At 42.3% G+C, this 13,026-nt stretch overlaps 1 protein-coding gene across 1 annotated transcript; it reads right to left on the reverse strand.

Annotated features, from left to right (window-relative positions):
* Positions 1-3,766: 3,766 nt before the first annotated feature.
* On the reverse strand, positions 3,767-12,913 carry LOC118668819 (semaphorin-4F-like). The gene is made up of 5 exons (XM_036334020.1): positions 12,655-12,913; positions 9,714-9,865; positions 9,052-9,111; positions 8,724-8,822; positions 3,767-4,067 (listed from the first exon to the last, which is right to left on the reverse strand). Exons 1-5 carry the CDS (start codon positions 12,779-12,781, stop codon positions 3,957-3,959), a joined length of 549 nt encoding a protein of 182 aa, XP_036189913.1. The 5' UTR covers positions 12,782-12,913; the 3' UTR covers positions 3,767-3,956.
* Positions 12,914-13,026: the final 113 nt, after the last annotated feature.

Raw genomic sequence — 13,026 nt, forward strand, 5'->3', positions numbered from 1 at the left:
TGTAAAAATATTTCTTCTACAGTATTATTCATAAAAACAATAGTTTTTAAATCTGAATGTATAGCTTTATAGGAATAATTAAATTGTGCTATGCAATATATATATAATGGAATAAATGCTATGTAGTCTCTAAAAATCATGTTTTGAATAATTATTTTCTATAGCAAGAAAATGTTTAGTATACAATACTAAGTGAAATATGCATAATAATTCCAATTTATTACAAATATACACACCGACAGACACAGAAAGTAGTCTTAAAATAATAGTAGTTACCTGGTAATCATTGAATTGCAAATAAACCTTTCACTTTCTTCTTTAACATTTCTACATTTTCTCAACTTTCTACAATGCACATTGTAAGTTCTATAATTTAAAATGTTATTTTATTATATCATATTAATAAATATTATAGTTAGTAATATTTTAATTACTAAAACTTTTTATTTCAAAATACCTCTATTATCTTTAAGGACATTTTTATATCTCATAACTAGGAATTTTGGTTCTAGTTCCTACCTAAGGTTGGCACTATTTCTATTTCACTCTTTTCAAAACAGAGGACAGCAAGGCAAAATGGATCAACATTGAAAGTTACGACTAAATACTGGCACCTACTCAGATCAAGAAAAAAATTTAAATTATAACCCTATAAAGTTTAGAATTTGAGAGAAAAATTTATATTGGTATTGACTGTGACATGGAAATGAGACAGAAAGAGACATGGAGGTTGTATGTTAACTCGTTAGAAAGTGATTTCTGATCACTTCCATCATTTATCAGATGAAAGCCAACATCATTATCTGGAAAAAAAGACAACTTCATTATTTGGGAAAAAAAACTTGAAACCTTTTTGAAAATGTTACTCCTTTTTGAAATTTTTCTTTATCATGCAATGATCTCCTTTAAGAAATCTGTGCCCTTGAACCACATGCTAATGCAAATTCACTTGCTGACTGGAACACTGAGAAATTACAAGCAGAAGATTGAATGTACTTTAAGTTTACTGCTTGAAAAAAAGAAAGTATGTAAAATGATGATTTTAGATTGTTGCAACTGAGACGTCATGTTGTTGATAAACAATTATGTAGAATCAAGACATATTCACAGGCCTGGCTGGTGTAGCTCAGTTGACTGAGCACCATCCCATGTACCAAATGGTCTCTGGTTTGATTCCCAGTCAGGGCACATGCCTGGGGTTGCAGGCTTAATCCCCAGCAGGTGACTGTTTTGCTCTCACATTGATGTTTCTCTCTCTCTCCCTTTCTTTCTCCCAAAAAATCAATTTAAAATCTTATTTTTTAAAAAGAGATTCACAAATGGGAAATATCTGTATTACTCTCAACAACAAAATAAATTGTTTTCTAAAAAAGAGACAAATTCACAACCACGGTCTTTCTTAATGTTCCCAATGACTGGCTCAGAATTTTGCCACACATGCTTGATAAAAAGTCAAGAAAAATAAACCATCGATTAAACTATTTCATTCAAATATGCTTGAGTATAAACAAGGTCTCATCAATATCAACTATAGATGAATAATAAAATGGCAACCCAATATTGTATTTATTATATATATACTTATGTTCACTTTCAAAACATTTGTTATTTCTTTTCAAAAAAACTAAGTCCTTAATTATCTCACTAAAATTTGTTTAATTTGTATAGTTTTTATGACCTTTCCTATGAAGTCCTATATAAGAAAAAATTTATTGTTAGATCTTATATTCCAATTTTTTTCATAAAATATTATACAAAAGTATAGATAAAAATTAATTTTATAACAAAGTTCACAGCTAAAGTCAGTGACGAAAGAAAAAACAGTATGATGAATGAGTCAACTGATTAGCTAGTTGGGAAACATTAATTTAGGTCTCCATCTCATGTCATTCACCAATATAAGTTTTTAAAAAATCAAAATGTTGTGTTTGGGGGAAAAATTAAGAAAAAAGTTTTTATCAGCTCTCTAACTGAAGAAGGACTTGACTTAAAAAATGTAATTAGAGCCCTGACTGGTTTGGATCAGTGGATAGAGCATCGGCCTGTGGACTCAAGGGTCCCGGGTTCGATTCCAGTCAAGGGCATGTACCTTGGTTGCAGGCACATCCCCAGTGGGGGGGTATGCAGGAGGCAGCTGATCGATGTTTCTCTCTCATCGATGTTTCTAACTCTCTATCCTTCTCCCTTCCTCCCTGTAAAAAAACAATAAAATATGTTTTTAAAAATGTAATTAGAAAGGAAAACATGTAGAGTGAAACCTTAATATCCTACCGGTAATTGACCCAAGAAAGTAAACAGAGAACTTATGAGAGAAGAAATAAAAATAGTACTAAAACATGAAAAATGTTCAACTTCACCAATATTCAAAGAAATACAAATTAAAACAAGGTACTATTTTTAGTCTCAACTATCTTTTTTTCCTTTTTTTAGACTAGTTTATTGGTTTTGAGAGAGAGAGAGAGAGAAACATCGATGTGAGAGCACATTGATTGACTGCCTCCAGCACAACCCCACCAGGTATCGAGCTTGCAACTGAGACATGTGCCCTTGACCAGGAATCCAATCCATAACCTCCTGGTGCACAGGATGACACCCAACCAACTGAGCCACATCAGTCAGGACTCAAAAGATCTTTTAAAGTGACAACAATATATTTTGGTGAAATTTATGTGAGAAAAAAAGCACCCTCGTTTACTGCTGATTTAGGGTGTAAATTGGTACACTCTTTCTAAAAACCTAATTAGCAACAGATAATGAGCCATAAAATGCTCACACCCTTTTGTATAGTTATCTCTTCCCACATATCTTAAGAAGACTATCTAAAATAAGGATAAATATTTGTACACAAAAATGTTCATTACAGTATTAATGGATAATAGCAAAAACTTAAAATAAAAGTAATTTACAGAAATTATTTGGAGTTGCTTCATTAAATTACTGTATGCTTACAGGATGAGTGAGAGCATGATTTTTAAATTATACAGAAATGCCTATGATATAAAGTCACATAACAATTCAAACATTATACCCATGTAGCACGACATTTAAAAGTTTTATAATATACACACACATACAATTTCTACTAACCTGCTTGTTTTACACTATCATGAGAAAATGGCTAGATCCTCACTGAATTTGGAGGGTGCATGTGGAGTCCTCTAATCTAAAATACACACTGTGTGGGGCACAAACAATTCACTTTGTAGCTACCAAAGAATTAAGCAGTCACTCTCCAGAAAGAACCACTCAACACTTGAGCAACTGTATATGGCTTGTTCAAAGAAAGTAACAGCAGGAACTTACTGAATAGTCATTACTGACTCCTCTGAGCTACAAAGGACTGGCCAGTAAAATATGCACTTGCATACACATTACAACAGGCTAAAAGGAAATATCTTAAAATATTAACAGTGGTTTTCTGAGTAGATACTCTAGACCTTTGCTAATATATTAGCCACTATACACATGTGACTACTTACATTTAAACTGAAATTAAATACAACCCAAAACCCTTTCCTTCAGTCGCACTAGAAGCTCTATAGCCACATGTAGCTAGTGGCTACTTTGGACAGCAAAGATACAGAGCATTCATATCACCACACAAAGATCTTTTGAACAGGTCTGTTCATATGTTCTTTATACTTTTTTCCAAGTGTATTACAATATGCATTGTAGCAGAGTCCTCATATAAACAGGAAAATAAAAATGAGGGGGGCAGGAATGAGGTTAGCAGAGAAACACTTACATTAGAGGTGCAGAGAACACATTCTTTAGGGAGAACCCAGGGAAATAGTACTCTGGAGAAAAGCAGGACACAGGCACACTGGGAAGGAATAGGAAAGGCTAGAAAGAGACATGGGAATAATAGACATTCCGAGGAAATGAAAGAAAAGGACACAGAAATTCCAACAGCAGGGGTGGGGAAGGCAGCAATTATAGCAAGAAGTCACAGGTTCTTATCTCTCCCACTCACCAGCCATTACAGCTGCTGACCGCTGAGCTGGTCCAAAAGGACATTTCCCCCGGCCACTCTCAATTCTTTCAACCTGCTGGAAACTGGACACGGCCTACAGACCAGAAGAGGGCAATTGGTTTAGGGGTCATAGGGTTCCTGATGAAAATCACAAAGATGTTCAGATGAAGGAAAAGCCCAGTTCCCATTCCTCTGCTACATCCCCATATTCCCAGTCTGTTACTCCTGTTCCCCTGCCCAATCCTGCATTTCCCATCTCTGCCATACCTTTTTCATCAGTTTATTCTTCTTCCTTCAATCCCCTAATACCCAACACCACATGCTCTAATGAAGGAGCACCTAAGATGGCCCTAGATGACACGGAGAGGCTGAACGACAGATCTTTCCTCTGAAATTGGTAGGGTTTGCAACTGGCTGGAGAATGTGGTATAGAACAAGGAGGATGAAAGCAGGCCTCCTGAAGTCTGAAGCCCTTAGGAAGAATAAAGAAAAGTAGAGACTGATACAGGACCATCTGAAGCCCAGAGGTCTAAAGAGAAGGGCCATCCTTTCCCCTAAGTATATATGTCCCCTGAGTATAAGTACACTACTGGCCCACACCCACCCCAAGGATAAAAGATAGCACCAGAGCCAAGGATACAGAGAAGGGGAAAGAGAATCTGCTTGAGCTCAGGTCAGAATTTGAGGATTTGCAAATTTAATGCCTTCCTCATCCAGAGACTCCAAGAGGAATGACCTGGGTGTGGGCGAAGGGTGTAAGAGCCAGCCAGAAGTGACCTCAGCTAGGCATCATACACTAAGAGAGGCTTCAAGATAACTAAAAATAGAAATCAGGGATGATTTCAACCTAGGACTAACAGGAAATGTTAACTGTGGCTGGTTGGGAATCAAAGTTATGGCATGGAAGTGTCAGGATATCTCTGGCTCACAAACTAGTGTGCACAGATGGTGTTGCTGGAGCCTAATAACCTGGACGGTAGTTGGAGCTGCAATGCAGATATATGTCCCCTGAGTATAAGTACACTACTGGACCATTCTGACTGCTTGTGTATTTGCTGTAATTGGCAAACAATATTTTATTTTATGGAGAGAGTCTTGGACAAGGCCTGTTAAAAACAGATGTCATATGAGATTCCCAAAAGTGAATACTGGGTCAAAGAGTTTTCTGGAATGGAGGACTAAGCACCTTACCTGTGTGGCAGTGGGAGCATCCTAGCCTGAGGAGAAAGATGACAGTTCAGTAAGAGATTACCAAGTTGTGTGGGCACTTTAAGGACATAGTTAAAATCTGCTATGTCCCCTCTTACCTCAAGTATGGCAGTAACCCCCTTTCTGCCACACTGCCTACCATCATCCTCAATTTACTCTACATATCCACCCCAGAATTACATTCCTAGTCTATCAGTCACTGATTTGACTAATTTTTGAGCAAGAGAATAACAAAATGTCACACCATTGCCTGGAGTAGAAACTCTTTAGCCCAAATTACTTATTCTCTAATACTTCATAAAAGAAACTCTTTCTTCTAACCAAACTGGATCACCTGTTATTCCTAGAAAACAAATTATGTTTTCCCGTCTCTATGCCTGAAACTACTCCCTTACATTTCACCAAGGACAGAAAGGATGAGCCTTTTCTCAATTGTCATTCTCTTTAATCTTTAGTTACTTTTTGTTACTTTTGACTCACTCTCCTCCTTGAAATATTTTATTTCTTGACTTTCTTCAAATTATACCTTCCTAGAGTCCCTCCTCCTATATAATTGTTGTTTCTCTATCTCCTCTAATTGTTTCTCTTCTTCTTTCTAGCCCCTAACTATGAATTCTAAAAAACAAAACCTTAGTCCTTTTCACATATACTTTAATTATGTTGTCAGCCAGACCTATGCAAATCATTCCCCAAACTCTCCAATCTCAGGTTTTCCAACTCTAGTCCACGTTTGCACTTAACTGCTGGACTTCCTCACAGAGATGGCTTATCAAGCCCTTCACAATCATCATGTCAAAACTAGTCCTCTTCCAGTTTCCCCAAATAGAATCATTACGTTATCTAGGTTTATAGCCCTTGAGCAAGTGAGCCTCCTATTAATTAAACAGATTATGATTACTGTATGGTCAAAATTGCATTTAATAGGGTCTGAAAGGGGCCAGACCACTCTATTACATTCTATCTCTGAATGTTGAGCTTCTTCATTGTATCATCATTGTACAAATGAGCATATCAGTTGTGGCGAAGGCCAGAGCTAGGTAGGAAGGCTATCACTGAGCTGTGAGGCTGGAATCCATCCTTCTTGTCTTGGCAAAAGACCTTTCCCAGGTGGTTGAGGTGGGAGTGGGGATGGGCAGAGATGGTCCCTGTTACATGAAACAGGTCAAATGTCACAAGAAGTTGAAGTCAGGTAAGGTCTTCTGTACTGCAGGTTGGACTAAAGGGTGGGAGTGGTGGAGCAGAGCCAGACAAACCTGGGTTTGAATCTTGGCTCTGCCTCTGCTAGATATATAATATTAGACATGGTACCTAACTTTTCTGAACTTATGTTTCACTGCCTGTAAAATGGAAGGAAATAACACCTAAATATTATAAGGGGGTGATGAGAATTAAACTCAATCATGAATGTCAAATACCCAGTACCAAGTCTGGGATAAAGCAGATACTCAATTCAATGTGAAGTCTTGTTGTAATGTAAGTCTAACATTTTTCTCTGTTAAATGCTGGAGTTCCCTCAACAAAACAAATTAAAACATTGACCTCCAAAAGCTAATGAGCTATCACTGAAGGGCAGCACTCCACATTGCTAGAACTGATAGGTCCAGTGCTTGAACTTCCTTTTGTAAGAACCTTCATTTCTCTGAGCAAGCTGTTGTGTCTGGAGCTGCTAGCTAGTCAAAGCTCTCAGAAAATAGTTATGAATACTCTCAAAGACATCAGTCTGGAACATGGGAATCTCAGAATTAAGAATAAGGCAAGAACTTGTTCAAGCAGATGGGCATGGGCAGACAGGATAAGACAGGCAGGTAAAAGCAGAAGAGAGCATCCAGAAAGTCTAGAGGGCAATCTTGGTATGTGGGTTGAAGGGTAAACACAGCTGATCTTTCTGTGCCCTATATTCTCCTAAAACAAGCCTCGACAAAACGACAGTCCTTCATTTCATAAGCCTGCTAAATTGAAGGTACAGAAAAAGAGCTGAAAGTCATGGGGCTGCAGATCACAGACCCCTGATTTTACTCTGGGTGCTGATGTTCCTTGAGAGTGGCCAGGGGTCCAAGTCACGCCAATCCTGACAGGTATGTCCAGAGCATTTTCTGTCTGGATACCTAACAGCCATTGGGGTCCAACCTCAGAAAGCCAAGGAAGAATAGAAGACCCTGGGAAATTAGCTGGGAGTAAGTCTATTCTCCCTAAGCCATGGTTGATATTCATACCCATGGGCTACCTGAGCCTGCACAGACTCAAAAAGGACAAATATGGCAATGACTATTCTACTGCTACTTTGTGAGCTTTGTGAGGACTATAGGAAAACTAGGGATTCAATATTACCTGATAAAATATAAAGATTTTCAATACCACTTGCCCTAGGAAACCCTCCATGAATGACAAGATGAGGGAGCTATCCACACCCAACAGGGAGCCTATCATTTACATTATGAAAAGGACTTGGCATAAGCCCAAGGGCAGCCCACAGGGACTGGCTATATATTGAGTATATACAATTATAGCATTCTAAGCCAGAGATATGAGGATGGCCTTTAACAGAGAGAGGTTTGGAGATAAGCACTGACCAGATCCAGGTGGCAAGGATTACTGAAGATTTCACAAGGGTGAAGTCAAGATTGAAGTTAAAGATCAGGGTCAGGAAAAGGAGTCATTGCACTCCCTCCTATTGCTTCATGGAGTAGGAAGGGAAGTCATTGGACGGAAAGGATGTGTGAGGCTTTCAACTTATCCTCGGGCCTTGTCACAAAGGTGAGCTACCAGAGAACCAATAACTGACTACTGGATAACTGATGGGAAAAGATGAGGATTCAAAAACATCAAGACCCTTCCTGAGATATCACAGTCCCAGGCTTTTGTCGCCAGGACCAGCCTAGATGTGACTAAGGGTAAATATGTACCAAACCTGCCAGGGTGTGAGGGTGGAAATGCCAAGGCTTCAGCAGCAATGAACAGGACCTGGAAGAAAACATGGCTGACAGAGCAGCCACCTTGAAGGCAAGATCGATCCAGAGTATGGTGCCAGCAGATGCTACTTAGTGGGCAGTGACCTCAGAAGCTCATGAGAGGAGAGGGTCACAGCCCAGGTACAGTGAAGTTGGCAGTAGATATGGGAGAAGGTGGTGAGAGTTACATGCCATGGGAGGAAGAAACAGGCATGGACAGTGCTGATTAAGAAATGGACTCAGGAAAAAGAATAAAGAAATGGACCCAGGCTCCTGGACGAAGCATACATAGGACAAGGGAAACGTGAGTTACTAGCTCTGAAGTTTCTCCTGGATTTCTCCTCTCCCCAGCTCAGCTAGCATCCATAACTTCCTTCACTGTCCCTCTATATCTCCCTTTAGACTTTGGATAACTTACCTTCTACAGACAACCTCCCTCCCCACCCTTTCCTACCTCTCCAGTGGCAAAGGCTCCACCCAGTGAGGACATCCCTCACCCCCAATGTTTATCATGCACATTGGTTGCCTTAAGCATGCCCCCATCATGGTCACTCACAGATGACCCTTCCCATCCTCCCACCCCTGTCACTCACAATAACCCCGCACTTCGGATCAAAAGCGAAGGTGCCACAAGTGAGGAGGTGAGAGGCATTGGCAATGGCGAGAATCTGGACAAAATTGTGACATTCGTCCTGGGGGTCAGAGATGGTTAGAGAGAATCAGAAGCAGCAGGTACAAGGAAAGGTAGGGTAGTGTCATGCCAGTTAGATGCAGCTCAGGGTCAGTAATGATGGGTAATGGTATGGTGTTAGAGTTCCTGCCAGGGCCCATTGGGATGGCAGCACTGCAGGGGACTGACAGAGTCAGGACTGGGCCAACGTTTCAATTGACACTCAGGACAGGACCCAGATTTACACCTACCTCCTTCTTGCCTTTTTCCCTACAGTTCTGTCTGTGGGCCTCAGGCACCATCCAGTCAATCTGAGAATGGAGGAATGACCATTTCCCCCTGATTCTCCCTGAAGTCCTCCCGAGTCAGGGTAGATAACACAGTTCCACAACCTCCATCAATTTGGGAACTGCAGAGACACCCCTCACCCCCAGAGCACTGTTTTTAAAACTGGAGGTCCCCAGCTATTCATAAGTAATAAAATCAATTGTGAAATCACAGCCAACATTACTTTTATCAAAATATATCTGAATGTATCTCATATAGGAGAGTAGATATTGGTTCAAGTACACACTTTGTGTACGGAGTCAAAATATACCATATATTTCTTATTAAGGGCTGATCAAAGAAGTTTGAAAGCTATTGTCCTAGATTAATGTGATTCTAATGATTCCTCTGCCCACTATCACCTAAAACCTGGTCACTGTGGCCTCCTCCCCTCATCATGAACCTCCCTCACACCCTCCCCCATCACCATGATCCCCCAAACACTCTCAGCTGAGATAATGTACTTGATGGCCTCCCCTATTCATTTTCACTAACATTTCACCTCCTACAACACCCCTCCCTGACCTCCCATAAAACCTTGGATCTAATCACATGCTCTGGGGTCTTCCCCACTCTCATCTCTCACCCTTCGAGGTCTCTCCCCTGAGAAGGGCAGAGATAAAGCGAAGATGGTGTCCCGGGCGCCGACATAAAGTGTATGGGAAGCAGGATCCACAAGAAGAACAGAGTAATTGTATGTCTGGGGGACGCTGAACCGGGTAAGATAAGTGTCAGCCTCTGGCAGAAAGAGAGGGAAGAGTGATATCAGCCATCGCTTCAGAGGGTTAGGTCCACAAGGACAGAAGGGCCAATTTTTGTTTTCTTAGATTTATTTATCAACCATCAGGGGGGAAAGACAGAGCCTGATAGGCCATGTAACTTTCCCAGAGATAGATAACTGATGAGGCCAGAATATTTAGCACACAATGCAGTCAGGTATGTTTTTTCTATAAAAATAGAACACTTTATTAAAATAACAACATAAATATTAAGTCTGTAAAATCTATTCATAGCAACATGACACACAATTTGAAAATATCTATAAAAGCTTCAAGTACTCTCCTCTCTAAATTTCCCTTTAAAAAAAAAAACACTACTTAATAATAACTTCCTTTTACTTAGAAGGGAAATGCTACATTCTTTTCACTAACACATTAGGAGACTACCACCTCTCTCTCCCACAACCCTTGATCCCTCCCACCTCCATTCTACCCAAAAAGCTAAAAGGTATAAGCAGCGGTTCTCAATCTGTGGGTCTCGACCCCTTTGGCAGTCGAATGATCCCTTCACAGGGGTCGCCTAAGACCATCCTGCATATCAGATATTTACATAGCGATTCATAACAGTAGCAACATTACAGTTATGAAGTAGCAACGAAAATAATTTAATGGTTGGGTCACAACATGAGGAACTGTATTAAAGGGCCAGAAGGTTGAGAACCACTGGTATAAACCATAGTAGGCAAGAGTATATGCTTTAGAAATGGATCAGCCCAAGGTTAAATCTGGCTCTTTCATTTACCAGCTGTATGATCTTAAGTTACTTGCCCTCTCTGAGTATTACTTTCCTCTGTAAATACCACCATCCAGGGTGGTTGAGAGAATTAAATGAAATAACATGTGGAAGCATCTGACACATAGTACAAATCGTTCCTTCCTTCCTTAAGTATGAGCTCTGTTTTGACAAAATCTAAATCTCACATCAGCATTCAAAATTCTTATCTATTTACCTCACTCTCACATCTATGTTTCCCTCGCTTCCGTCTTGCTATCTCCCCCTCCCTCCTTTCCACTTTCTCTGAAAAAAATAAAAGAAAGAAAGCAAGAAAGAAAGCAAGGGGGTGGGGAGATATACTCTTATCTATTTAAAGATTATAACAAATAAGTTAGCATACATTCTTAGCTCAATGTCTGGCTCCAGGGTTCCTATGCCCCCACTAATACACCTCTATTCTACCTGTTTCATCTGCTCAGCTACCCTCAAGACTGATAGAATGCCAAGCAGCCATTCATTCCTAGATATGCTGATATACGGAGCCCCACCCATCTCCCTACAATCATATTCATGACTGTGCTGTCTCTCTCATGCTTAGAATAAGCCCTGGTTCCCTCAACCTCCTTTTGTATCCCCAGCTCTGCTCCACCTTGCCATCTGGACCTCTCTGGGTCCCTGGACATCAACCCAGCCTGGTAATCACAACTCTACGTAGTGGCTATTGCTCCAGCACAACCTGAAAGCCCACACTCCAATCATTTGTCCTCTCAACTCAAAACATCCTATATGTCACTGAACTGCAGTTAAGACTAAATTAATATCAACTAGTTGAGAGCTTTTGCCAACAGGTTGTACTCTCAGCTTCACTGGTTCTGTCTGCCCAAAGTGCTAACACTCAATGCCCACTGAGAAGAAAACAAGACCCACAGCCACACTCATGCCTACCTCAGCTGAAAGCCTCTAAAGCAGTGATTCTCAACCTTCCCAATGCCTCGACCCTTTCCTCATGTTGTGGTGACCCCCAACCATACAATCATTTTTGTTGCTACTTCATAACTGTAATTTTGCTACTGTTATGAATCGTAATGTAAATATCTGATGTGCAGGATGTATTTAGGCGACCCCTGAGAAAGGGTCGTTCAACATCCAAAGGGGTCGCGACCCACACGTTGAGAACCGCTGCAAGTGTGAATCACTCTAATGACCACTTTTAACCTTGTGGCATCCCCTGGTTTCTTGCCCAACTTTTGAAAGGACCACATCTCCCTCCTCCTTTTTTCTTTCTGGAGACTTTAAAAAGCATTTAAACAGAATTTTAACTAAACTCACTAAGTGGGTCCCAACATTCAGTGGAGGGAATGGGTAGGGAGAACAGGCAACGTTAGGAAATTAGGGTTGTGATAGATCGGATTGTGGGGGAATGGGAGCTGGTGTCAGAGATGGAAGGGAACTGGGAAGTGGGTGGGGAATATTAGGGCTGTGGGCAGGACAAACGGGAAGGGTGGGGGATAGAACTAATGAATGATGTGCGAATGAATTTGAGAAGTGGGCAGTTGGAAATGCTGAGCTGGTCACCAAAAGAATGGGTGGGTGGAATAGAATGGAATGAGAGATCTCCGGGTTTGGAAGCCAGGATGGGTGCCAAACTGGCGTGACCGACACAGGTGCATGTCTGGTAGGAGGATAATAAGGGAGAGAGAACTGCAAACAGATGGCCTCCGGCAACTCCCAAACCCGCCCTGGGCCTCAGTGCCCATGTCTGCACCGCGACGGACTTAACTCTCCCGCGGTTCTGCGAATAAGGGGCCGCGGGAGCCGCCTGGGCGTGTCGCGAGGGCCGAGGCGCGAGGCCCGGCCCGGGATGCGATGGAGCAGCACCGCGTGGGAGTCCCGCCTGCTCTCAGGCGGGGATGGCCGGCTGGGAGGGGCCCAGGATGCGGCTGCCTGGGTCCGGGGAGCAGGAGGTGTAGGCACCCGCGGGCGGCGCCTGGGCGCAGCGCAAAGGGCTGAGGGCGAGGGCGCCCGCGCCTTACCTGACACGGGAAGCGAGGTCCTGGGCACCGAGCGGGGAACCAGACCGCACACCGGGCCGCTCAGCACCGCCAACAGCAGCAGCGGGAAATGCGAGCCGGGGCGGGGCGGCGCGGACAAGGACGGCATCTGTGGCCCGCCTGGCCGCCGGGTGGGGCGCACCCTACCGTTTCTGCTCAGGGACGCGGCGCCGCGGGCCTGGGTCCCACTGGTTTCTCCTCAGCCAGGTTCGGCCTCCGGCGGGCTGACCGCACGACACCCGGCCCCGCCCCTTCAGGAGGAGACCAATGGCGGTGCTGGTTTTCTCCTCCAGCCAATCGGGGTTGAGTGCAGCGCGGGCGGAGCGGAGGTGCCCCGCCCTGTAGGGGCGGAGC

This window comes from Myotis myotis, unplaced genomic scaffold, assembly GCF_014108235.1.
Source record: "Myotis myotis isolate mMyoMyo1 unplaced genomic scaffold, mMyoMyo1.p scaffold_m19_p_14, whole genome shotgun sequence".
Lineage (NCBI taxonomy): Eukaryota > Metazoa > Chordata > Mammalia > Chiroptera > Vespertilionidae > Myotis > Myotis myotis.